Here is a 27,160-nt window from a genome sequence, read left to right on the forward strand (position 1 = left end):
AAAGAACACAATTATAACTACTGTCCAAAAAGTTTACTCAGGCTTTAGCATCAGACGACATGTATTGCACTACAGGTTTTCAGACGGTGACATGTGACTGTTCCTGGAACCTTCAGTCACTTACACTGCTGTAGTTCACAAAACTGATTTTATTTAAATAACTGAGAAGAATTGATACACATTTTATTGAGTGCTTTAGAAGACAACAAGAGATTCACTGCAGCAAGTCATATTTTAAAATACAAAAGGGGAATTAGTGAAAAGAGGTTCATATCCAACATGAAACATGAACACGTTGCTTTCAGGAGCTTCGAGTTTTAAAGACTGAGAATTCTACTTACATCGAACAGTTCAAACACACATCCACATCACAAAATCTTAGTATTGCACTATAGCTCCTCATTCAAAACACGCAATTCACAATATGCATCTGCATTACCCACATGTAAAGGACCATCAGCAACACACCAGCACAGCCAGACAGAAAAAAATCTAGAAAGGGTCAGAGGGGTTGTAAGTTTGCTGGGAGAAGTATGGCAGTCAAATTGAGCAGTTTGGACCACCAGTACCCAACGCAAGCCCTGTTTCTTGCTGGTAATGCAACAGACGTTAGGACTGCAGCTGTGCTACTGTCCTCTGCAGAGGTAGCATAATACTATGGCTTTAAAGACTTTCTTTTAAATAAGGCTTGTCTCAGCTGAAAGCCATATAATAACTGAAGAGTTCTTGTAACACTAACCTGAAGTATAGCATGGCAGCACTTTGGGATCCACTTGTTTAACAACAGCTGCCAAATTCAAGTAGGTGCACTATCTCTTTGAAATCTGCTGCAGTACATAAACAGTTCTGTGCAAAGATGGTAACACCAATTACTTCTTTTTCCCCCTCATCCTCAGCCAAGTGGAGAATGCTAACAGTTGAGAACGCAATGGCAGGTGACATAGACGAACGGGAAAATGGAAGTCCTACCAAGCTATAAAAGAGGTTCTACTTTGTCTAAAAAGACAACTCGGAAGAGGTGACAGGCAAAACATTTCCGTCACATGGACAATATGGAAAAACAAGTGAGCATATAACGTTTGTGATGGATACACACTGCCATTGTGGTGCTTAAACCCACCTCACCTTGTATCTAAAATTCAAGACAAAGATCATTTTAATGTTCATTGAAGGTAGAGGTCCTGGGCAGGGGCACAACGCTAAGCTGAATGCTACTCTCCCAAAACAGTCCAATAACAAACCAGGACAGTTTTCAAACTTACAGATGCTCTCCCTTCTTTTATCTGTTCCAATCCACCTCACTTTGCCTATCGGGTGCTTGGCTCTGCTGAGGCACTCGGGTGCTACTGTAATACAAATAAGACCATCTTCTCAAGTGGGATTTGGAAAACAGCACAGCTAATACTGTGTTTGATACTACGAACATGTTGGAACAAATTCCACACATACAAACATTACAGAACAACTTCTACAAACCATTACAAAAAATGGGACCAACTTCACTGGTCTTCAGTCCAAACTCCAAGGCAGATTTGTTAGTCACTAAGACCAAAACAACTGAGAAATAGAAATTAAACTAACATTTAGCTTACATATCATTAAATTTTGTAAAAAAAAAAAAAAAAAGAAAGTGTTAAGACATTATTAACTTACGAATACATAGAAAATTCAAAATCCCTAGCATTTACAGTACCCCCTCATACTAAGCCTGTTTGTAGTTTCTTTTCCATCAGTGCCAAGTAATTAATCCCAGACATCAACGTTGAGATGGCTAACCAAGACATCTCAGGCTAAACAGAGCAACCTCTATTTTTCCTGTGAAGACACAGCCAGTATCAGTGGCCAGCCACTGCCTGGTACAGATTAACCAGACTCATTAAAATAGAAAAACAACCCCCCCACCCCCCCCCCCCTTTCCAGGGCAGAGAGCCCCAAGATGCCTCAAACCCCAGAATGGAGATGGCTGCTCTGGGCAGAGCAACACTTCAGAATGCAACATGGCCATCTCTTTTTGTTACCTACAGGGTTATGTTTCCCATTCCTGTATAGTGCTAGCTCTTCCCTGCTGCCAGCTTTGATTGCATTCAGTGCATGTCACTTGTTACTCATGATAGAAATTTTTTGTTCTTGTTCCTTGTGTGGTTTGTCTTTTTGGTTTTTTTTTTAATAAATAATGGAAGTCTACAATATGCTTTTTCAGGTACGTGCTTGGTGATTATTATAGAACAAGTAGTCTGTAAACCAGTTTGGCCTCTGAGGAATTGTCAGGCTATTGCATTCCATGAGCAGCACCTTGTGTGGAGCGCAGCGAAGGCGGAGGAGAAGCCCTCCTGCGGTACAAAGCTCCTGCCTGCCGCGGCGGGGAAGCATCAGCATGAAGAATCTATAAGTCTTTGGCGAAGTTTTTTATCTTCTCTCGGACTCGCGTTGTCACTTGCGTCATGGTCTGTCAAAACTAAAACGAGAAAGTAAAGCTTTAGAAGCGAAACGGCCATCGAACCGCTCGCCATATTCTCACTGACAAAACTAAAGAGAAAGTAAACCTTTAGAAGTGAAAAGGCAACCAAGACAGTGGGGCAAGGCTGGCTGTCCTGCACGGTGCTGGAGCTGCTGAGCACCCTCCAGCTGCGGCACCCAGCGGCACGATGCCCTGCAGCCTCTCCCGCCCTTACGGTCCAGTCAGCGTCTACCGCTGGTTTGTTAACACGGTTACTAATTGAAACGTGCTGATGCCACTGGTGGCAGAAGAAAAGACGATGAGCCAGAGGCGAAGCTTTGCTGACGGGCGGTGAAGTCTGCAGCTGCACCCAGGCCGAAGGAGAGGGCTGCACCAGCCGAGGCTGGTCGTGAAATGGCAGCTTCTTTCTGCAGTGCATTTGAACAGAGCGTCAAGCATGAGTTTGTTCTGCTCTGGAGGAAAACAAGTCTTTGAAGTGTTTTTGTGAGATGAAAACAGTCTCCAAAGTTCTGCTTTCAGATAAAAATGAGTCAGATTTTGTATTAGCTTTTTCAGCTCCTTGAGCAGAGACCTCCACCTTGGGCTCTTAAATTCTCCTACCGAAACCCACCCACCTGTCATTTCACAAAGGGACACATTTAAGACAAAAACAATTTTCTGTCAGAATTACTCCAAACTTCTGTACTAGAGCTGGCTGCCAGAAGTGCTTCTTCTAGTTTGAAAATAATTCTGCCTGTTTGTTTTGAAGTCCCCTGTTGTACAAATTGACTTCTCCAAACCTCAGCCTGCCAGAACTGCTTGACCAAAGTACGGAGGAACAGTTACCCTCTGGGTGCTGCTGCTTCTTTTTTATTAAGCACATGGCATAGCTTTCTGAAGAGAAAGTAGATTTAATTTTTTCCTGCCTTTGAAACAGTTCTTTAACTTGCCCTCAGCATTGTGCTCGCCTACTCAGGTCACCGGCTAAACGTTTCAAAGCACCTTCACTTCTGTGAGTCAGGGACTTTGTGAAGAGGCAGCCCACAGAGTCTGAACTACTTCGTTCAGGGGATGCAGGCACCGGTGTCCCGCTGCTTCTGTGCGGACAGCTACGACAGCAGCCGTGCTTACATCAAATGGGAAGAAAGGTCTTTCATCCCTTTATGCCTCTCCCTGGATATTTGGCTTCTCTTCTCCAATTCTGCACTTGAGAAGGGAATTGGAATCACGTTTAAGACAAGCCACATTTTTTTAGCACAGAATCTAAGACTACATCTCATATAAGAACGACTGCTCAGAGCCGCTCGTGTCTGGGAACTGGTGGGAATACTCAGAGAACAGCTGCACCGATCCAGATTGACTCAGACCATTTTGGCAAAAATCTCTTCACAATCCTCTTCCTTTCTCTCTGCATAAGAAGGAACAGGAGCATGTTCACTGGCCCCAGTCCCACTTCCCTTCTTTTGTCATTTTCTGTTCCTCTGCCAGCGGCATTTCTGAGTATCAGACTTATTTTTACATTAATCTAAGATTTCTGCCAAAGCCTCAATGAAAAGCGGAAGCAGCAGTTACTAGTCTTTTGAGCTAATCTTTGAAAAACAAATGTCCTGAAACCACCAGCTTTCTCACTGGAGCTTCTTCAAGCACAACCTACTGTAGACCAATCTAGTGCTCTTCTACCGTGCAGGTGGTCTTAAGGAGTTCAAGTTCAGACAGCTGAAGCCTCTTACTGCAGAGATGTCAGCAAGGACCACCAACTTGAGAGACGCTTCAGCATCTAGCCTGTGCCACTGACCTGTAACACCACAATCTTCTGGCACATACACGAAGTTATAGCAGTTACAGTGCAGGCAACATAGCAAGGTCTAAGCAGGTCTGTTTTCTTGTAGAATATATTAAAATGTTTTTAGCAGGGAATACACATCTATATGAAACCTGCTTTGTTTTGCATGAATGAATTTTTGGTTTAATGGATTCCTTATCTCTATACCAGCTGATTTAGATGTGGTGTTTTGTGATGTTTCTTTCTTTGATTTTTCTTTTTGAAGAAAGAGGAGGTCACCTTACCTTGTAGCTCTGTTGCATTTTTTTCCAGCTCTTCTGTAGTTGTTTCTTCAGGCTTCTCCAACACAGCCGTCCCTGGCTTCCCATCTATGGTATCTGTCTTAATGGTACCAAGGTTTACCAAAAGTTGCATGACATCAAACTTCTCAGAAACTGCAATGTTCTCCAGCACTTTGAGGCATTTAAATGATTTAAGTTCACTTACATTTTCCTCAAGAAAGAGGAGGTAAAGGCTTAAGTCATCAAAACACTTTGACTTAAGTTTCAGAACATCAAAAGTCGGCAGGATTTCATACACTCTGAGAATACCCGAATTCCACCTCCACGGAACAAACATTGCATACACTACCAGCGGCATCACTAGAAGATAGACTATCAGGTTAATATAGCTGAGTACCTTGAAGACACCAACAGCAATAAGCTTGCACTGAACCACTTCTGGAACAGTTGTGTCATTCTTTAAGATCCCAGTTTTGATAGTGCAGAGAAACTCATCACTCAAAGAGGAGAGGCTAATGTAGTAGCCCAGGTAGAGGCATGCAATGAAAATAATTACTAGTGTGAGTAAACGGCAGATAATGTATTTAATTATTAAGCATTTGGAATTCTTCTTTGTCTTCAGGTACTGCTCCACAATTGGGTATTTAAAGTGGCTTTCAGATATTTCCCACAAACTGAAAGAGAGGAAAAAAAAACCACAAACAAATCACACAGGCCAGATGCTGCAGCATTCACCTACCTCAAATTTCAAAGAAACCTAGTACTCTAAAATAGACACAAGACTGGAATTCCTCTTACTGGGGTAAATCAAGGGTAGTTTTACTGAAGTCAACAGAAAAACAACAGAATAGCAGATAAATTAAGAATATTGATACTCTAATACAGAAAAGCCACTTAAGAGACAAGAGAGCTCAAACATTGGAAAATGGAAAAAATTATTGCTCTCGCAGCAAAAAAATATTTTTGTTCTTTTCCAATACAAAACAGATATAGTAAGGAAATCCATGAGGAAAAGCAGACTTCCCAAGCACTTGTTCAATAATAGCACACTGGAGGGCTTTTTACTTGTCGAGACCTAACTCCACATTTTAAAGAACAGACCTAAGTCCCCGTTGCATTGCTTGTACCCCTACATGCAAAGTGAAACAGGTACCCTGACCTAGGATTAAGCAGAAACTGGATCTGGTTAGAACAGTGCACCAATTTGATCAAGCACCCATTTTGCTTTTGTTGGTTTTGGTGTTTAGTTTGGTTTTTTTTTTCTTTAAACAGAAGCTTTGCAGACCTAGATCTGAAAGGACAGGAGATGACAAATAACAGACTTTGCTCACAGCGTGAAAGCGACTGTCAAGAGCATTGAGAACTGAGGGCTGCAGCCATCCCCGTTTTCTTATGCTGTAGTGGGTAAAACTAATTTACACCTACTACAACTAAAGGAATCACGACATCTCAGGTAATTAGGAATCTGAAGAGCTCATCAAATGTTTTCTTCGAAAAAAGAAAGTTATAAGTTCCAGCTCCACATGCCCACAGTAGTGATTTCAGATATCTTCTTTTTTATAACCAAATTTAAAAGTCTGTCAGGTCACCATTCAGACCTTTGCAATAAATTTCTAAGAGAGCGCAGGTGTCACATCTGTTAAGAGCTTAAGGAAAAGAGCAAAGAAAGCCAAGCCCAAGCATCTTACCTCTGTGTCAAGTTCTCATTAACAGCAGCAACTAAGTCAGTGGGGTCCTTGGGGTCTCCACTGCGGATGCTATTAGCAGCTTTGATTGCCCTGTTATAGGCTTTGTCAAGTTCTTCCATAATAAATTTCAGGTCTGAAGAAAGGTGAGGTGCTGCGGTGAAGCGCCAAAACAAACATGGTAGATACAGCAGGATAGCGACGAGCAGAAGGATGTATGGAAAGAACTGAAGGGAGAAAAGAATTCAGGTTAGGCTCCATGTGTATATAAAATAAGTCAGCCAGTCACCATCATTCCCTATAAGTCTATTAAATTCCCTATAAGCCTATTAAATTCCCTATAATTTTATTTAAATGCTTTTAGTAAAACCCACTTTTGTGGTTATTGGGGATACACAGGAAAGTGAAACCTCTTTTTCAGAGAGCTCCAGCAACCTTGCTGCTGCTTAGAGCTTTGCCAAAAAAAAAAAAACCCAACAAAATAAAATGGGGCAGAATAAAGTTACCATGATCCTGATAATATTTTCATTGCATATTCAGAACTGCACTGCTGGAGCTGAAATTGAAAGGCAGCATTAACCTGAGGAACAACAAATAGCAAAGGCAATCAAAGCAGTTGTCAGAGAGGCTGACTGGAAGAAGAGGATAGTGTCGCACAACTCTCCCTCCCAGACGTGTCACCACTGTTTATAGCAACTAAAATGCTCCAAACACCAGCAAAATCTCTCCTGCTCCCCATTAGCTGTCAGGAGGTTAATGAATAGACCCTTTACAGCACTGCACCTGCCTGCAAACACACACATCTGTTTAGAGCGCATGACATACAGTGACTGTAAAGGATGCAAGTGTGGTTGTAATATTTAAGGGTATTTACATAGTTTTAGGTAACTCCTAAACAGAAACAAACACACAGCATCAGAATGGTCTGGTGCTAATGCAGTGCTGAGAAGTCAGCCCTTACACAGTCCCCATTGCTTAGGGAAAGGGCTGAAGCAGGTATAAAATACAACAGCTTGAAGTCTTTCCGTTTTTCTTCTTGTCATCGACAAGCAGGAGTTTTTCACCATGAGATATAACCTCTGATTCCCTTCAGCTGCTGGGAAGATGGTATTTTCTATCTTCTGTGACATTACATTCAAGGTGTACATTCATACATAACATTACCCTTACAGAGACATGACGTAAGATCTAGTTAGACAAGCAGTTAGTCAACAAAACGTACTGCAAATTTGGCTGAACTCTAATATATTACATTCAACTTTTGACAGTAAGCGCACTTAACTCAAATCCAGAACCAGTTCCTAAGGAATTCTAAACTAGTTGTGGTGAACAAATTTGAAAGATATTTAAGGCATCTTAAATGTTACAGCCATGCACACATGCAAATACATTAAAAAAGCCAATGGAGAATTTTAGAGGAAACTTAGACTGAAGTCATTAATCAGTGCAAGTGGAACAGCTTGACTTACATTTGTAGATATTTAACAAGATGCGAATCTGGACCTAATATTAATACGTTAACTTGTATTTGCATTAAGAGCAATTAAAGTTTTGTATGCACAAAATAAGTAATTTGATGTTATTGAACATTTTATCCAGGAAAGGTACTTCTAAGCTTACCTAGCATTAAAGCAAAATCCTATATTATTATTAATACTAGGAATGCATATGACGTATTGACACATAAATAAAAGCTGACTTCTTAAAGGAACTGCATCAGCAACTGGAGACCAAAATACGAACCATCATTCTGGATGTGCACGTTCTCTACATAGCAGTCAGACTGGAAAACTGTGACACTCAGTAAGACAAAGCCGCGAGAAGCACAGAATAGCCAAAGAAAACCGAGGATGCTGTATTTAAAGGTCAGCTTTCCCTTTTAACCCCTCTTATATATTCATACTTGAACTGTTTCTGCTCAGTAGAAACATAATTGAACTTGGCCAAAATTGCTACTTCAGTCTTTAACAAGCCCTCGAGAAAGAAAACTTCAAGCAAGGCTCACCTTTAAAACTGAAACGGAGATCCTGCAGGGATGGGCTGACCCAGTAACAAGATTGTTTCAAAAACCTAAGTTAGCAAAGCAGAGTTGACTGTGATTATACGGTACATCCCACTAGAGGTAGCTCTTCCCCACCAGCAAGGAAGAAGCATCAACCCTGTACTGTGTACCACAGCTGTGGTCTGTCCCCTCTCCACCGCCGTGGATTGACCCCACAGGCCAGAGGGATCCCAGGGATTCCTTCTGACCTCCTGCCCCTCTGCCCTCTTTGCACGCAGCAGATAACCTCATATCACCTGTTTTTTCTCCCAGTCTATCCTTTCCAGTTGAGATGTAAAGCTCTGGCGTGTCCAGCATGGTTTTGTAGGCATCTCATCAACTCAAACCCAACAGCTCAAGGATCTGCCCTTCGTATTTATCACTGTGGACAATGCCACCAGGTCTCACAGCTCTAAGTCCTGGATGCCTTGGTCTACCCAAAGCTTTATGCTTTCATGTCCAGGCTCTTTCAGTCCTCTGAATTTTGTATTATGTAGAAATAGAAATGATCTATCTATGAACACAGCTTAAACTTATCTAAGCTCCTCTAAGCTGCTGCAACACCCTCTCCACAGGCCTTAACAAATGCCAGCTTGTACAAGCTGCAAAGCCTGTTTGACTTCACTTCTATGTCATACACCTTAGCACCCTTCCACTGGTGCCAGGCAGGGAAAGAAACAACAAAGAAACATCTGATTTAGTAAGGAGCGACCAAAGCTTCTTATATTGGTTTATACCACTTGGCTTTAAGACTCACTCATTTGAAATTTTACAGGTGTCAAAGGATTTATGAATTCCCTTTCTGAGCCACAAAACTGGGAACACCGCCAGCAGCATCTGATTAAACCTTGAGATCTCTTTACCCCAAGGCCTACAAGACAAGCCTCAAGAAGCAAGACAGTTGACACACTGAAGTCACAGCCCAAAACCTCCACTGTCCCAGTCCCCATCCCTTCCTTTATACCTAGGAAAAGACTCCGTGGGCACGTTCTGCACTTGAGTAGCACATTGGCATCAGCCCTGTTGCCCTGCCCCAGACCTCCTCCAATCCCCCCCATCTCCCCTGCCTCATTACAGACTGTCGTCTTACGAAACCCAGCCTCTGCCACCTTCCCTTGCACCTCCTCCTCTGCCCGACTCCTCCACCACTGCCTTTTCACCTAGAAGCATCACAGCACGGGGCAAAGGCACATTTGCCACGCGTTTACTGGGCTTGCCCTCGCCAGGCTCTCATCACTCCCAAAGCTGTAGCTTATGGCAGCATGAGAAAACACTATGCAGCTCTTTTCTGAATGGTCTCAAAACCAGAGCAGCAGCGTGACCGTTAGTCCAGCTCTTTTTGTTTGGAAACAAAAGCCTGTATTTGTCAGCCCTTCCACAGCACTTGATGCATGACTCCATCCTTCTCGGATTCTGGCTTTTTTAAAAATGAAAGATACGCTTGTTCTATTTGTTAACAGTAGGGTTAGATAACTAGCAAATTGTTTTGAATCATTAAAATTTAAGGCCTTAAACCAACAGGCAGAAGTGAAAATGCAAAGTCATCTGGCACGAGTCATAGGTTTCAGAGCAACAGATTCGGATTATCCAGCTCATCTGACTGCATTTTACAGTCACACATAATGACTTCCCATTTTAAGACGACGACTCCGTGGTATTCATACGCAGATGAACATGTGCCATACACCATTCTTTTATGGTTTATGTGTTTACTTCCAAGGCACCAAAGACACAAGGAGGAAATGCTACTTCAGTCCTGAATAGTTTGTAGTATTTAAGTTAAATAGGAAGTGTCACCAACCTCAAGAACTGTATGGGCAATGATACGCCAGAGAAAGATATTGGCCTAAAAGTAAAATTCAGTTTTTCCTTTGCTGTCTAGTTATCAAGTTCTTTTTCAATGGCAAGTTCACAGTGTTGGATATAAGATGGTATGAGACTGCATAACTGAAGAAAGGTCCTCTGAAAACAGATTAGAACAGATACAATATCCTATGGTTCAAAATGCTCTTTTCTGAACTTCGTTAGTAGAAAGTGCATTGAGGGCTATAACACCGTGCTTCAGCCTGGATGCCCTGAGTCTTCGTTTCCACCCAGCTGAAAGGAGATAAGGACAGGCAAAAGCCCATCGAGTTTGGCACTCAAAAACAGAGTAGGAGAGCTTCAGCTAGGCTAATCCAAGTTTCTGGAAGGTACTAGGCATAGGTACCATGTGATTAATATTCAGCATGAGACAGACAAAACTAGTAGCGTATGCACCAGGGACTCAAACTAGAGTCCCCTATATGTTTTCTGCTAAGTATTGCTGAGCTCCTGAAAGCTAAAGGTGATGGGAGCAGGTTCACCTGCCTTGCCTGTCCCTTAGTCTGATGGCACGTTGGGTGGGACAGTCCCAACGTGCTGCATAGTGCTGCAGTCCATTTCACTTGACAAACCTTTAAGCTCTGTATACATTACAGGCTATATCCTTACTCCCCCTGAAAGCCAGGAGTACCTCATACCTGAGCAGGACACGTCTGAAAACTCAACACCAGAAACCACCGAAGTACCATGTTAACTGGTACTGACGAGGCACTGAAATCCAAGCAGAAATCTGTGCAGGGAAGGATTCCTCCATCCAGGCTAAAGACGTGTGTGCTCAACATCACTGCTCTGCAAGAAGTAACTGAAACGGGAACTGCAGAATTAGTGCCTTTCTATCTCACAGCTGTACTCGGAGAGTAACAACCCTACAGGGCAGTCAAAGACAAAAAGAGGACCAGATCTGACACTGGCTCTTTCGTAGCCTGTGGCACAACATTCCACCAAGCCCTGCAACGCAGAAAGCATGATCTTTCTGGACAGCGAGAGCTTAGGGAATAGGATGTCCAGTAGCGTTACGATGCAAAGCCCCGACCCCCCATCTCAGCACAACACGTTGTTTCCAGTCTTGTGTTCTACACTTGCAAAAGCAGCTATGAAGATTATCATCAAAGCAAATAATTTGTACACATCAAAACACAAGCACTTCATAGATGCGTGCTGTTTTCTTACATCGCTGACCATGAACAGGTTGAGCAATTTTAAATCAATACGAGCTACTATGAATGGAGAAGAAGAATAACCTGCACGCGTGCAGTCCAAACTCTAGAAATCTTGTGCCTATTTAACACACTGAACTGTTCTGAAGTCATGACTATTTATTCAAGTGCCTGCATTTGCTCCTCTCATGAAGATTATCTACACAAACTGAGTGCATATTTTCCAAAATAACTCTGTCTTACCAGAATTTGTGAACATCTACATTCAGACAAATATTCAGAATGATGTGAACCATCTTCACTACATTTCAGCTCCTGATACACACGCATAGCCTTTCACTGATAAATGCACATACAGTGCTAGAACTACAAATATTAAAGTGAATTCCTAATATTCTCATGACATGAGTTTTTTCACCTTTTATTGGGAGGCCAGGGAAATAAGCTTTGAAGACATCAGTCTGTTTAAGTTAATTTGTTAGAAATCGACCAACTGTTCAACCGGAACATATGCATGAGCATAGAAGAGGAAGTGTTTGAGTAATCTGTTTGCATAAGCACATAAGACACTGGAATCACGAAACTGTCTTTTAAAGATGCGTTAGCATCACACTCACCTGAAAGTGAAAGGAAAAACCAGACTAAACCACAAAATAGTCTATTATATTACATCCCCAGCTTCAACTGTGCTAAGATACAGTAAATACAGAGCAAATAAGTTAAAAGGGCATTTAAAAAACTTCTTCATAAACTCAAATATGCTTTTATCATCCAAAGAAAACGTAGCTGCCAAGGGTGGTGTGACCCAAAAGGCATTTTCAAGGACCTAATCTACAGAAAGCTTGCCAAGGTCTGGATAAAGATGGCTGGCAGAAGATGAGAACCATTTTAGTGGCATTTAGAAAACAGCAGTTTTCTAATTTTACTGCATCTTCAGTTTTTATTTCCTCTGGGCAAACGCTGTTGAAGTGACTGCAAACATTCTGACTTCCACCATACCTAATAGTGGTCAGACAGTAACTTTAAGTACAACAGCACAAAGCTGTTAAGCTGCACAGGTCTGCATTACAGCCTTAAGAAAATTCATTGGCATATAGTACTCAACAAAGAAGGAAACACTGAAGTGTCTTCGCTCACTTGAGATGAAAATATTTCTCATTAAAATACAAGATCACGGTGAAGTGCCTGCTTCTTCAGTTCCAAATTTCTGTTTGCCACCAGGAAGAGCCTAAGCAAAGGCACCAGCCCCCAAACAGGCTAATGACAGCAATGGCATGTTTCCAGAAGCAAAGGTATTAAGCTCCCTCTGGATACGACCCTATTCCTGTTTGAGTCAATGGGAGATGTTTCACTGGTGTTTAGGGCAGAAAAGTGAGCTATAAATGACTGGTTGAGATACTATCCTGCCTCCAGACCTGAAAGTGAACCTCAAACCACACATGACCTTTTTTACCCCACCTGTTACTTACTTTCTGTTTTGATACAGCTTAAAAATTGTATTTCTCCAGTTTCAGTCAGTAAGCCTAATGTGACCGTACACTCTCAAAGAATGGCTTATAAATGCGTCTGCGTTTAGGTTTCCTTGCTCTGACAGCCCTTAATCCCTCTGGGTGGGGTTTTATAGGTGAAACATGAGAAGTCCTCAGTCAACTAAGAAGTTGTACAAACAGTGAGTAAGGAGAACCAGATAACAATCGTGATTATAATCATACCAACAACATAATGAAGAACCTCAGGGGTTTTTTGGTGTATTTACAGACAAGCAATTCAAAGAACAACCCACAGGTCCGTGGTAAATCTTACTTCTATCAAGAAAAGTGAATATTTTCAACAAGGTAAGTTTCACTTCAGGCGTACAAAGACTTCAGACCCATTCTTTGTATGCAATGCTTTGAGCAGGTCCCACAGCACTTGCCCTGTCCCTTTACAGAGATCTGAGCCAGACAACTGACCTCTCCTGGCTGTGCCGTGTGTGAAGAGTTCTTCCTTCTGCTGTCAGTCAGATGAAATATTTGCCTGCATTTCACACTGGTATGAATCCCCTTCTTCTGAAGAACCATCTAATTCCTTTACCTCTACTTTCCTTACCTTTATCTTCCTCCTTAATTCTCCCCCATCAATAATAGACTAGAAAATAGAGTAATTTAAAAAATCCCTAGAAGTCTCTTGATCATAGGCACCTCCATCCTAGCAATCCAGATTTCAGGGCTAGAGAGACATCATCACTCAATGTCCAACTGCTCCTGCTGGCTTGGTTGCTATCATGTCTGGTGGCTATGAAGAGCCAGTAAGATGATGATCACTATTCTCCTGCATGTGTTTATGTATAAATTTCTCTGTGCACTACGGATTAAAAAGGCTTGGCAGTGCAGTCCCCTCTTCCAGCACACTGCAAGGACTGCCCACTCACAATGGCCAAAAGCTTGTTTCTATTCCAGTTAATGATCAAGCTAAGTTTTATCAAAATAAGTTGTCAGGTGGAGCACTGATCTTTAGACACAGAAAGCAAACTATCTGCACAGAGGGAGCAAATACTTTAGAAACTAGTATCTCTGTTCTGACACTTCAGATGTACACAAGAAACCTCATGAGGGAATTAAGCCTGAACGGAAAACCTCAGAAGAAAACAGAGACAACAGAAGAGTGAAGCCTGACCAGACTAATTTCATGAATGACAAAACTGAAGATGACTCTTGTCAGAGGACTCAACCATATAATCATTTTGTCAGCTTTTTCACTGACAAAGAGGAGGAGATCGTGTTAAACGAAAAATTTAGGCAGGGTGTACCATAGTCTCTCCTTTCCATTTATCTATCTGCAGATAGTTTGTTTCTTGAATTGTGCATTTGAGTACACAACTCATTTTGCTTTCTGCTAAGGGTTAGCCAGTGTGAAGAGTTATTCCAGGATCACTGGAAAATTAAAAAATCATGTTCTCCAAGGAGAGAGGCCCTGGGCACCCTCTGGGAGTGCACAGACCACTAGAGAGGCAGGGAACCCAGAAAGTTGCAGTACGATCCTCCTCTCCACTCCAAAACAAGTTTCCAAACTGATACATTCAAGTGTTGGGAGAGATCGCCCAGAGCAGAAAGGACAGCAGGTAAAGGTGCCCAAGCTTCGTGGACTGTCCAAAACTGAAACATACATTTTACTGAACGAAAAACAAAAAATCCCAGAGCAAACTTGTACTCTGAAGTAGGAGGGAAATGGGAAGGTTTCCGTTTTTCTGTAATGCAACCTGGTTTTGATGGTCCTTCAGAGCAACCAGATGCCTAGAACAAAAGCAGGGCAAGTTGCTGCAAGTTGGCTTCTTCACCAGGAGCTACACGGTCCGACTTCCACTCTATACCATGATGAGCACTGTCCTAGGACACCAACTTCGACAGCACTTTTTTTTTTTTCTTCTGACAAGACCACAGGGAGTACGCCACCAGGAAACCCATCCATTTCAATCGGGAATTGGGACCTACAACTTCAATCCCCCCAAACTGTAACCTAATGCCTCCTTAAGCATTTCTTACAGAGCCTTGTAGCACGCCAGTATAGCGAGACGCTAACTGAGTCAGAGTATTAGAAAGAACGTGAGATGCTTTGCAAATAAATGCGCTGCTGGTCAGAAAGCAGAAAAAAAGCCTCAAGGGTTGTCTTAGGAAAAATTGGGCCTAACAATCCCTGCTGTCCCTCTCCGTGAATCCCTGCCCTTGCACTGCGGAGTCAAATCTTCTCTCACCTGCGTTTACGAAGGCTCCCTTGTCTCATTAACATCATTGTGCTCCCCACAAAGGCTCTGCTCTGCCCATTTTAAGAATGGTTATCTAGCCAAAACCTGCACAGCAATGAGGTTGTACGTACCTTGCAGCGCACAGCCTGCACCAGGAGACAACCCAAGCCCTGTTTTCCTGCAGAAGCCATCGGCCCCCATGGCAAGCCACCCAGCAGTGCAGGCATCTGCTGGCCCTGGATGCAAACAACAACCAAACACCTTCAGATCTTCCCACCACAGGGGGAACCAAAGGTCGGCGCTAATAGCTTTAACACTGCTCCTTCCCTGGAAACTTGCTAAGCATGGAAGTTGATGAACAACAGGTAAAAGGATATTAATTAATACTGGCCTCCAAAGAGCATCTGCAGCTCCCAGTGCCTGGCTTAGTGGAAAGGCAGGTGACTAAGCATGGATTTGGGAGGTTAAGACAAAGCACCCAGCCTCTGCTACAAGCTCTGACTCAGCTCTTCAGGCACACTTCTTGCAGGCAGTCTGCAGGGTACTTACAAGGAAACATCACATACCATTAAGCTATCATGGAGGAACTGTGGGGAGAAGGGCCCTGCATCAATTCCTGAAAAAGCACCAGTCAGCAAATTAACATGGGTTGCATCATAAACGTATGACTACTTAAGCTATTAGTCACCGCTGGCAAACGAGGAGACTTACAGCTATCAGCAGGTGACTAGGACATAAAATTCAACATAAAGAAATTGGGCAATAAGAACTCATTCCCTCAAGAGACAGGGGCAGCAACGTATCCAGGTTTGCAGGTGGAGATTCCATCCACACAAGCCACCTGCATTGCGAGATGTCCCAGCAGCTTCGACTGGCCCCTGTAGAAAGCCTGGCTGAAGGGAAGTGGAGAACTAACTGAGCAAGGAAGAGTTCAGGATAGAAACCAACAAGTCTGGCTTTAATATTCATGAAACGCCAAGACTGTTGGCTCAAGGTTATGAGTGGAGCTAACTGGAGAAGGCAGTAGTAAATCCCCACAGTTAGCGATTTGAGTCAGCAAATGAATCGGAGACAGCCCTGAAGAGTCTTTCAGAGGAGATACCACCAGCTGACTCAATAATAAAAGCTGAGGTACAGGATACAGCAGCAAACCCCAGAAATACAGGTGCTGCAGGTCCCAGACCGGAGCAACCTCTAACACCAGGTTCTCCTCCGCTCCCAGGTGCCAGGGGTATTATTTGCTGGAGCAAGTAATAAAAGGGATGGGGAAGGCAGCACACAACCCCCCACGTTTGCAGAGCTCCAACAGCATTTCTTTGGCATCAGCCCTGCCCAAACAGGGTGATGCTGCCTCTCGAGTTGAGTCAGCTCCAGGCACTGGCATGGCACTTACTCAGGGTTTGTAACTCCTGCCAAAGCTCAGCCAACTGCTTCGAGCCAGCTCAAGTATCTTAGTACCTACTGCACTTTTTACCCATAAAATAAGTCTCTTACTGTGCACTCAGTATGATGAAGCTTCACCTAGAGCAGTGAAAGCCAGCTCACAGTTTGCAAGCTTTGCAAGCCTGTGGAAGCTCAGAATAGCAGACTGAAGACAGGGTTAAACCCGTTGGTACCAGTGATGGATTTCACCTCTCCCAAAATGCCTATCTGCCACGAGTTCCAAGTGTAATACAATAAAAATACAAAATGTTTTTACTATCCCGTTTTCCTAAAGTAAGTTTTTGCTACAAGCATTAGGGCAGTTGCTGTGTCTTGTATACTGATTTTAAAATAGTTCCTGGCTAAAGCAAGGTGAGGCACTCAGCTCCAGGGCAACACAGCAACATTAACATTACTCTTGTGTCAGATAACCGGTGACATTTGTTATTATGGCAGGACAGACCCTTTACTTAGAAGCAGAAAATACCTCCTCTAGTACAACCCTCTTTGGAAGTAAGGGAAAGAAAACATTCTCTCGAAAAATAAAGTTCAGTCAAAGCCAAGGACTACAGCAGAGAACAGGAGCAAGAAAAGTGAGGCGAAGGCAGGCTTCGACATGGGGACAATTTTTCCAGGAGAAGGAGATCCGTACATACTTTATGCAGCCACAGGGGAATGTTTTCTAAGTTGTTCTGGGATGGTTGCTTCTGCTGCACAGCTGCCCAGCAGTAGGAGTCCACGTAAGCAGCTTGTCGCCAGGAGAAGGAGCTGGGTGCAAAACAGCTTATCTGAGCACCTGGGAAAACAAAGCAAAAGTTATCACACCCTTGGAAGATTAAAAAAAAGAGATCAAGTTTAGGAAGAAGAGCTCATACTCGAGATTTTGTGGTATTCAAAGCTATTAGGTTAAGCGATCAAATGAAACACAGCAGCTCTGCAGGGAGGAGAGTCACTAAATTCCCACTGCACTCAAAGGGTTAAACTCCCACAGGAACTCTCTGATGTCTCCTAAGGGTTGAGACAGTATATTAGAAGCACCTGTCTTTTAGGCCTATTTTCTTAAGTTTTGAGGGGAACGTGACCTCCAAGACATGTCTCTCTCGCTTGCACTTGACTCAGGTTGGCCAAAGGGGAACCGGCAGATATAAAGTGTGATCAGATAAAGGCTGGTTTCCCGAGGAAACGGCTACCATCCTGTACCATCATGCCGCTGTGTTTCCCAAGTGCACAACCTACCGCTTACACCTTTACTGAAACAAGACCTCAAACACCACTCCCGCAGCCCAGCAGTCCTTGCAGCGATGCAAGGGCAGGTTTGGCCCAGAGTGCTGCCACTTCTTCTGCCTCTGAGACTGCACGTGAATTTTGAGGGGTTCACGTTACGCATGTGAAAACACGGATTTCCTCAGGTAACTTCTGGCAGAGCAATCGTGGTCTCCAGACACCTCCTGAGGGCACCAGACCCCTCCTCACCAGCGCAGTCATCCCCACTTACTCGCGGCACCTCTCGAGCTGTTTGGGAACTTCAAATTAACATCAGGGCACTAACTGACAGCAAGAGCAGCTATTTAGCCAGCCTCAGCCTTAGGGTCAGCTTCTGCTCTGACCAGCGACAGGCACCAGTTAAGTCTCACTGCAGCATACCTCAATGAGGAAGAGCGGTTATTGGATGTGGAGTATCAGTGGCTCCTTGCATGAGAGCTAGTAAAACAGGATGCGGGGTTTTGATTTTCTTTCTGAAGCTTTGGTAGTGAAAGCAATCAAACCCACACGCTTCCAGCAGGCTTTCCTAAATGTTGAAACAGGATAGCACGCAAAGGGGAGATGGCTCTTCCATAAACATCCCGCTTCCAAGAGCAACCTCCAACGCTTCTTCCAACACAACACCAATATCAAAAGAGCAAGAGGAGGGAAATATTGCTACTTTTTTTTCCCCTTAATATATTCATCAAAATTAGCGCTAATGGCATTGCTGTGTGATTTATAGGTAAAAAGTATTTTGTCTAAGATTGTATCATTTGTGTCTTTTTGCTGGTTTAGCTTTCAGAGAGTAAGAACTTCTTTTCTAACAGGAGCCCACCACATTTGCCTTGCAACTTGTATAGCCTTTTTACAATGTAGCATAGTCAAGGAGCATTATAATTAGAAGCCTTTCCTTATGAGTCACTATTATAATTATTTCTAAGGCTATAGTATCATAAGGACATAGTTTGACCTGTCACAAGCCTCCCTTAGGGAAAACAAATTACTGTTTATCAGACCAGAGCTCATGTGATTTAGTAAAGTTGGCACCAGACAAGCAATTGCAGTCTCCTAAAGCTTCAGGGGTTTCTGCTTTCCAGAGAATTTCCATTAGCTGTGGAAGCTCAAGAAATAATACACTGCAGGGGAAAAAAAAAAAAAAAAAGAAAAGAAAAGAGCAGGCAATTGGAGTGTCTGTTCTCCACTGGATAGGGACCATTTATGCTCTGCTCTCATCACTTCACGAACCTCCTGCTGCTGGCTGTGCCCGGTGTGAAGCAGCAAACAAGCGACCCTTTCAAAGGGCGAGCAATAGGAGCATTCAGAAAGATGCTTTGTCCCATTCATGTCTGTGTATCTGCAACAAGAAACACATTCCCTGTGTTCATTCTCGTTAAGGGGTGGGAAACCACTGAAAGTGATGGGAGTGTTTAAATTGGTGGGGAAAAAGGCAGCCAGCCTCCTTCTCCAAAATTAGCGATGAAAAAGGCAGCCAGGCTCCTTCTCCAAAGAGTTACGTGCACAGCTTCATACCAGAATAGCTACAGCAATGCCAGTGGTGCAGCGGAGCAGTGAACTCGGCTCTTCTGATCCCCAGGGTTTCAGCAGGGACATTGGAAACCTTTGGCAACTTGACACGGGAGCCAAGCAGATAGAGCTCCACGTCAAGCAGAAGCTGGGGACGCTCCGGTTATTACACTGGTTTTTGACTAACTTATTGCAGTCTTGGTTGTAAACACTTGTTAATGTAAAATACAACTTTGCACTAACAGTGGAAATGTTAAGACTTAAACGGAGAGGATGTTTCTGTGCATAATCTGCACAGCACACGGATTATTAAATGCCTCTGGAAACGGTCACAATTTTCCATCTTTTTTTCCTTCCTTCTCCCCTCCAAAGAAGTAATAGCAATAAATCTATACAGATAATTTACTTTATGTTGGGCTATTCTGGAGGAAGTGAAAAAGAAAATCTGTAGTTTTTATTAGAGGAGAAATTAGGCAAAGGGCCAAATGCCTTTCACAGAACCGCTGTGCACGCACACATGCACAGGGTTAGTTTATGAAAGGCTAATAGTCCTCTGCTATCAAAGGAACAGCCTCCTGGCTTGGTGACACGAAGCCATTCCCCGTCCTTCGCTCCCACAAGTAATAGAATGGGAAAAAGAAAAGCAGCAGCCAAGCCCATAACAACAACAGGGAGATAAAATACATGGCGAGAAGGATGAGGAATAACAAATGACTGTATTCATTAAGCAGTTGCCACAACAGTCTTTGGCTAAGTTACCATTACACTTGGCAATGCACTTTTATTGTAATCATTCCCTGGTACTAAACCAACTTTGGAGAGGGAGCGATGGGGATTTGACTTACACTTTTACAAACAAATGAGGATTAAAAAAATGCCATGTATAGCACTGCAAAAACCTGCACGGGGCTGCCTGCGGGTGGAGGTCCTGGGCCTTGGTAACAAATCTGCTTTGCCTAAGTCTTGCGAGCTCATTTCGGTAGGATCTGCCGTCGGGTGTCTAAAAGAAGACATCCCAATCCCAGCTGGGACTTCTCAGAGTTGAGATGCAAGCAGCGGGCCTACTCCGGCTCCTTTTGCCCAAATGGAGGTGGAAATTTTGCTATCGGTTCTAAATGAGCAGGATACAAGTCACTTCTGCGATTCCCACCCTACTGCCCCTGCAGATGCTTTCCAAAAAAAGAAACCTACCTACAAAAAGAAACTCTCAGAATCCCAAGGAAAACCTCAAATCTGAAGAAGAGTCCCTGTTCAGTATCCCAGTGCTTTGCCGGGGTGCCAGGCAGGACGAGCAGAGGGCTCAGCATCCTCTGGCTGCATCCCTTACCAGAGAGAGCGCAAAGCCGGCAAGCTGGACTGGTTTCCTCCCCAGTGGCCCAACACCCCCCTTCTGACTTAAACATCTAATCAAGAAACTACAACTAACAGAGAGTACTTCCAAGAATCAATGTTAATCATATGTTGAACTATTTTTCCTGAACCAGGATCAGGTGGTTGTAGTTGACAGGATTAAACCTTTAGTAAGTAATTTTTTGGTTTCTAATACACTGCAATCACTGGGAAAAGATTTGCATAAGCTTGAATTAAAACCTAGCCATTAATTACTACTATAATTTTCCACAAGGCAAAATGAACTAGCCACAATACCCAAACACCTGATTTTATCTAGCAAGAATTATCCACATGTCCTGGTTTCAACTGGGATAGAGTTAATTTTCTTCCTAGCAGCCAATAAAGTAAAACCCACAAACAAGAAAATCAAGGCACACATATACTATGTACAGACTGCCAGGCACCATCCAATGCACATCCTCTACCCCAACATTAGAAAGGATTTTAAAATATGAAAAAAGATGTCCCAATGCATGCCAAAGAAGAAGCAACTGTATGTGTGGGTATACACACATGCATTAAGAGCGGACCAGAAGGAATGATTTTATTAGCTTTATAGATGCTTCTCATGGACCAAAGTGGCAGGTTGGGTGAAACAGGATAAACACTATGTTTAAGAAAGAAGTAATGGAGAGACACAAATGCGTGCGCTGGAGTAAAAAACCTGTTCCCTGAGGTTTACTTTGGCAATGAAGTGTAGCAGAATGTAAAGCTCAGGTGACGCAATGATTAAGTGGAGTGGGTCAGAGGAGCCAGCAAGTATCTTTCCCTCTCCACAGGGCTGCCAGTTATCCTTCAGAGAAGTCTCAAAATCATGCAGTAGGAAAAGAGCTGGGTGTTTATCAAGAATCGCCTTCTGAGCAATAGGGTTTTTGATTCATGGGGAAAAAACTTGTGAATGAAATTCCCACCAGTGAGATTTAAGGGAAACAAAAAAAAAAATGTTTCCCTTCACCTGAAGGAGAAACATCTCAAAACACCAGCGATGACCATCTGGCTCCACTGCCAACATTGGTGGCACCCCAAATCTCAGGCAACACGAGAGGGCCATGATGCTTTTTAAATTAATTCTGGCACCAAAAGCAGCTTCCCATCATTTCCATAGGGAATGTAAACCTGGCTCTGTAGAAGTTAAACAGAAAAAAACAACTTAGACTTTACATGAAAGTAAATGTTTTTACAAGTTTGTCCTGGCTTCCCAGGCAGGCCTGTCCTTCATGCTGGCAACTTCTGCTCTTTACTGAGCACTCCTTACATGCCAAAGAGCAGCACAGCGTATGCTGCTGTTCTCTGGGGTCTGCACCTCTAACGAAAGATGCTTTGGAGTTCACCGTTTGTCTGGCTGCTCTAGACTGATGCTACTCACACACTTGTTGACTCAGTCCTGTCATTAATGCCCCCGGGTTTCAGAGCATCCTGCTGAACTAAATGCAAGGTGTGCAAATGTCAACTATTAGCACACAGCCTGCTTCAGCAGCACTTGGGAGATGTTTTTCAGGCTCTCAGCCAGCAGCTGCCATAGTAATAGTCTTTGGCCTAATTATACCCAACTTAACTTTAGCCCCTAGCTCTTACGGAAGTCACAAGATAGGAGTATTTCCCAAAAGCCTCCCCAGCAACTTCTGAATGTGAAGGGAGAGGGACATCAGCAGGCAGGGCCAACAAGGAGGTAGCAGGAGAGGAAAGGAGCCTAATTCAAGAGATAAGGCTATTTTTTTTTGTACATTTGTTGTGATTTAGTCTCACAGTTGTGGTGGGTTTTTCTTCCTTTCTATATATTTGATTCTCATGACTATTTGAGAAACACGATTAACTTGTATAGAGAGATACAGGCTCAACTGGACATGCGGTAAGGGATGCTACAGATGGGCACTGCTGCCCTTGTGGCACCCACCGAAGCTGTCGGGGTGCAGCACCCAGAGCTCCCCACTAATACCCTTCACCTTGTGTTTTCTGCTGGCCAAAGCACCTCAAATCCCACTGGCAGCCAACTGGGGGGATCCCAACTAAACCAAACAAATTGAGGAAAAAAGCCTTCCCAGAAACTAGGTGGAAATTGAGCGGGGCAAGCAAGGATTGTCACCACTGGCAAAGCCCACAGTGGTCAATGGGGACATTAACCCCGCAGTGTGTAGGGTATAGGGCAAGGCTCCGCTTTCCCACTTTTGAGCACCCTCCAGCATGGTAAGGTGCATCAGAGAGCATCAGAGGGAAATAAGACTTTTTTAGTGCAGCAAATCTTCATTTTGACAGATTCATGCAGATGCTGTGGGTTGATCCACGGCCAGGTGCTTCCTAACCCAGCATCCTGCCACAACTGACAAGGCAGTAGCACTACCCAGGCCTTCCTGCTGGTTATACCCAAGTTTCTCAGGTGTCTTTACTCAACACGTGATGGTTTCTGTGTCCTAGGAAGGTTTCCAAGGTGTTTTCTGATATTATAAAAGAGAGATGCTAAAACAAGAGGATTAATTCATACCAGCTATGTATGAGTCATGCACAACCAACACCCAAACTGAACGTGTAGTAAGGACGGCTGGTGGCTACCAGGAGATTCCCTTCTACTCCCCTCTTCAGCCCTCTCCCTCCCTCCTTGTCTCCTTTCCCAGCCATCACCTCCCACGCGAAGCCGCAGCGAGCGCAGCCGGCACGCACTGCCCGCTGCACGGCGGTGCCAGAAACCTGCTGTATACAGAACGTCAAAAGACATCATTTGGTGACAAGAAGCTGCTGGGCTTAAGCATGTATGAGCAATTCCCAATCACCTTCCTGTGGGAAAAGATGCAAATATTTGATGTCAAGTGGGGAGCTCTCAAATCTGCTTTTCTTTCGGCTGCAACCCAAGCCAGCCGCTGATATTTTTCCCAGAACTAACCTGGAAACAAGCCTCTGCCAAAATTAAGCAGCTTGTTTCGATTTCCTCTCTGCTCAACTGACTCTACCTGCTTAGGGCTGCAGTATCCTGCTACAAGCAGTGTCTTGGTAATAAATATCTATGTTTTCAGCTAAGTTGTTTACAGTAAGAAAGCATATCTCACAATATACACGCACAGTTTAAAAACTGGAGTCTCAATCCTGGCACAAAGCTATTCTTATTAAAAACATGGTCATGGAAAAATGGCACAGATAAAATTCTGCTGATTTGTGGCTCATAGATTGCTGAGGGCACCCTTATCTTTTCTTTTTTTTTTTTTTTTTTTTATAAGAGGGAGGGGTGATTTAGCTATATTTATATGGTTTCTGTCACCATACTACCTGATGACCTGTAGTATATTTACTCCAAGAGCTGCCAAATAATATAAGGAAATAATATTGGCCCATATCATAAGAAATATAAGCACACACAACACAACCCTCACAATCCTATTGTTATTTCCAAGTCCCCAGTATAAAATTATATAAAATTACATAAAATTATATAAATTTGTATAAAACAAGGTCTAGCTGTAAAGAGATAACAGCTGCAGGATTTCAAGCAGCAAAGCTTCACAGGGCTGGCAGAGAACAGCTTAATCACAGCTAAGCACTACCAGAACCAGCTTAAAATCATCACAAACCTGCAGCTGACTATGGGTTTCTAAAATATAGTTCTTCTCCTGCCCCTGAGGGATGCCGAAGTGCAGTGCAGGCACCAACCCCAGGAGTTTCAGCAATGCTCGCTGGCTCAGCACAGCCGCTGGGTTTTCCGTGCCTCCGGCAGAGAAATCCTCTGCGATACCCAACTGGAATCTCACTTATTTCCTGAAACTTCTATCAAAACTAGAAGTTACTTGGCGGCTTCAGAAAACCTCCGCAGCCTTCGTAAACATTTTAATCATTTCGCACAATTAACTGCAACCGCATGTAGGAAGAAAATTGCAGTTATCTGTCACCACGCTGCAACGAAACAGGAAAGCAGAGTGGGAAGGAAAGGTGACAGCTCGAGGTGCCGAGAGAATTTTAGGTTAGAAGAACGCAATTATCCCAACAGAAACAGGAGCTGAGCGTTCATTTTTGGAAAGGGTGTTCAATTTTTGTACCCGGAGGCAGAGATATTTCCATGCTGCGACTCACATAACGCTTTCACAACCACTCCTGATTCCGAGTTGCTCTTCTTCAGACCTAAAAAGGACCCTACCATTTTCTCTCAGTTTAGCACCCCTGAGCTTTTTCAAAGCACAATTACGTCAGGGAGCGTTTGAAACCAGTCCTTGCTTTCTGTTGTCTCACTGGCTGAACACGAGTGCTCACAGAACCGGGCACACCCAGCCCCCAAGACCCTCTCTATCCCCCAAAAAGCCTTAATGGAAACAGCTTCGGGATCTCCCATAAGCAGCCAGCCTGCTAAGCCGCAAGGACCATGTGGGAAATACGTGACAGCCGTAACAGCAGTAATAGTATCACTTTCTGTATGGAAACCACGTGGTGTAGCTTCACTCACACCGGGGGCCTGGCATAATTCGCATACTTATTTTCATATTTATTTTGCAACTAGAAGAGCTCGGTTTTAAACCCCATGTTTTCTTCTAACAGGTTCTCGGGATTATAAGCAAAATAAAGCACATGCAAGATGTAGCACGCATTTTAAGTCTTGCTTTATGAATCTACTGCAGTCACAGTTTTAATTTGAATTAGTTTAATAATGAAATATGTTATATTAACACGCACTGAGGCCCAAGTATTTGATTGGCGAAGATGAGAACCTAACTCATCTGAAAGAAAGGCACACTTTACCAAACTCTGAAATTCAACTGTGCGTTGGACCTTTATGAAAGGAAGGAAAAATGAAATAAATACTTCTATAGAGCTCATAAAAGAGACCTTGATACACAAGCACTGTTTCAAACTGGATCCAGCACTCTTAGAGGAGAAGCAGAAGGAAGAACTAAGGGGCCCATACACGAGCTAGCATATGGAAATGCAAGCACGCTTTTTCATTGCTTTAAGAGTAAGAAATGTGTGTATATCAGTAGCAGATCTAAAACTAAAAGCAGCAGGTTAGTTTAGAGAAATACTGCTCTATCCATCCAGTCCCCGATTGACCAGAGCTGCCACAAGGCTCGGATCTGGTCTCGGCATTCCCGGCCTGGTTGTCCTTGACTCCTCTGCGTGGTTATTGCAGGCCACAGTGCTTTGGGTCAAAACTACATCTATCGCAATAGGTGTGTAGGTAGATGCACATACAGCGGTCTGAAGCATCTCATCGCTTAAGCGGTCTAGTACCCGATTAATGCTATTCGTGATGTTTTTGCACAGATTCACCACTAATTCACAGTCCCATTCCAGCTTCCACTCCCTTGTCGTTTGCTTGACTCAAACCTATAGATGATGTATCTCAGGTATAGGACACTGAATGCCAATGAACAGGTACATGCACTAAATCAAACTATTTCTGAAAGGGTGGAAGTCCTACGATTCACCCCTGTTTCAAAATGGACAGTTCTGCTTATTCGCCTTTGAAATCTTCATTCACATATTGCTATTTAAATGCGGAGCGATTCTTATAAGCAAACAGATTTTATAAGCAAGCCCCCAGGTTACAAGTCCCGGTCATTTGGGTTCAAGAGTCTCCTCATCATCTCAGGCTCTGAAAAGGGCTGGCTACTAGGCTGCTGCAGATGCGCTTCTGTAACTTGGGGATGGGGAAAAAGATCGCAAAACAATTGGGAAACTTGGCCCTTCTCCTCTAAAGCACCGCTTCATCTACTGACTCACACCAGAACTTGAACTGGCACGGCCGCGGAGCGGGGGAAAGCTTCGGGAAGAGCTTCCACTGCCCGTCCTGCCCCCCGTCCCCGGGGCGGGCGACCACCCTCAGCGGGCAACCGAGCCCCCCGCGCTCCGAACGCAGAGCTCCGAGAGCCTTCTTCCCTCGGCACCTGCCCCTGACAGCCGCCGAAAAGCGGCGAGATCTCCCTGCCAAGCTCTCCGAGGGGCCGGCCGGCCGGCCGCGGCACACGGGCCGTTTTCACGGCAGACGGCCTGGGCAGCGCTGGGGAACAAAGAGCTCCTCACACACACACCCCCCCCCCACGCCGGAGGAGGAGGATGAGGAGGAGGAGGAGGAGGGCCTGGCGCGGAGCGGGAAAGGCCCAGCGTACCTGGGGCAGATCGCACGGAGGCCCCGCCTGCTGCTGGGGATGCTCCCCCGGGAAGCTGCTCTCCCTCCCGCGCACACCCCGCCGCCCACAGGCCCTACCCCCCAGTGGAACCCCCTCCCGGCTGAGCCCCCCACGGAGCGCTGACCCCCCCCGCCCCGGAGCTCCGCGTCGCTCCGCCGCCCCCCCCCCCCCACCCCCCACCCCGCCCCGAGCCCTTTGTCCGCCGCGGGAGGCGCCGAGACGGGCCGGGGGGACACAGACGGACACCGGGGGGGGGGGGGGGGGGGCTGTCGGTGAGGCCGGTTACCGATGGAGACCTCCTGGGCGAAGGCGAGGGAGATGAGGAGCAGCGGCAGCCCCACGGCGATGCAGGTGACGATCTTGTCGAGCGCCAGCTCCAGCCGCAGCCCCTTGTAGCGCGTCTCCGGCGGCTCCTTCAGCAAAAAGTCGGAGAAGACGTACTCGGTGGCGATGTGAGCGATGGCCATGGCGGGCTCGGCTCGGCCCGGCCCGGCCCGGCTCGGCTCGG

The 27,160-nt window shown here is 44.5% G+C and overlaps 1 protein-coding gene across 1 annotated transcript; it reads right to left on the reverse strand.

Moving 5' to 3' along the window:
- Positions 1–109: 109 nt before the first annotated feature.
- On the reverse strand, positions 110–27,160 carry PANX1 (pannexin 1). Its single transcript, XM_049823373.1, has 5 exons — positions 26,939–27,160; positions 17,047–17,186; positions 6,190–6,413; positions 4,505–5,175; positions 110–2,455 (listed from the first exon to the last, which is right to left on the reverse strand). The coding sequence occupies exons 1-5, from the start codon at positions 27,117–27,119 to the stop codon at positions 2,370–2,372; spliced, it is 1,302 nt and encodes a 433-aa protein (XP_049679330.1). The 5' UTR covers positions 27,120–27,160; the 3' UTR covers positions 110–2,369.

Source organism: Accipiter gentilis, chromosome 19 (genome assembly GCF_929443795.1).
Source record: "Accipiter gentilis chromosome 19, bAccGen1.1, whole genome shotgun sequence".
Classification (NCBI taxonomy): domain Eukaryota; kingdom Metazoa; phylum Chordata; class Aves; order Accipitriformes; family Accipitridae; genus Astur; species Astur gentilis.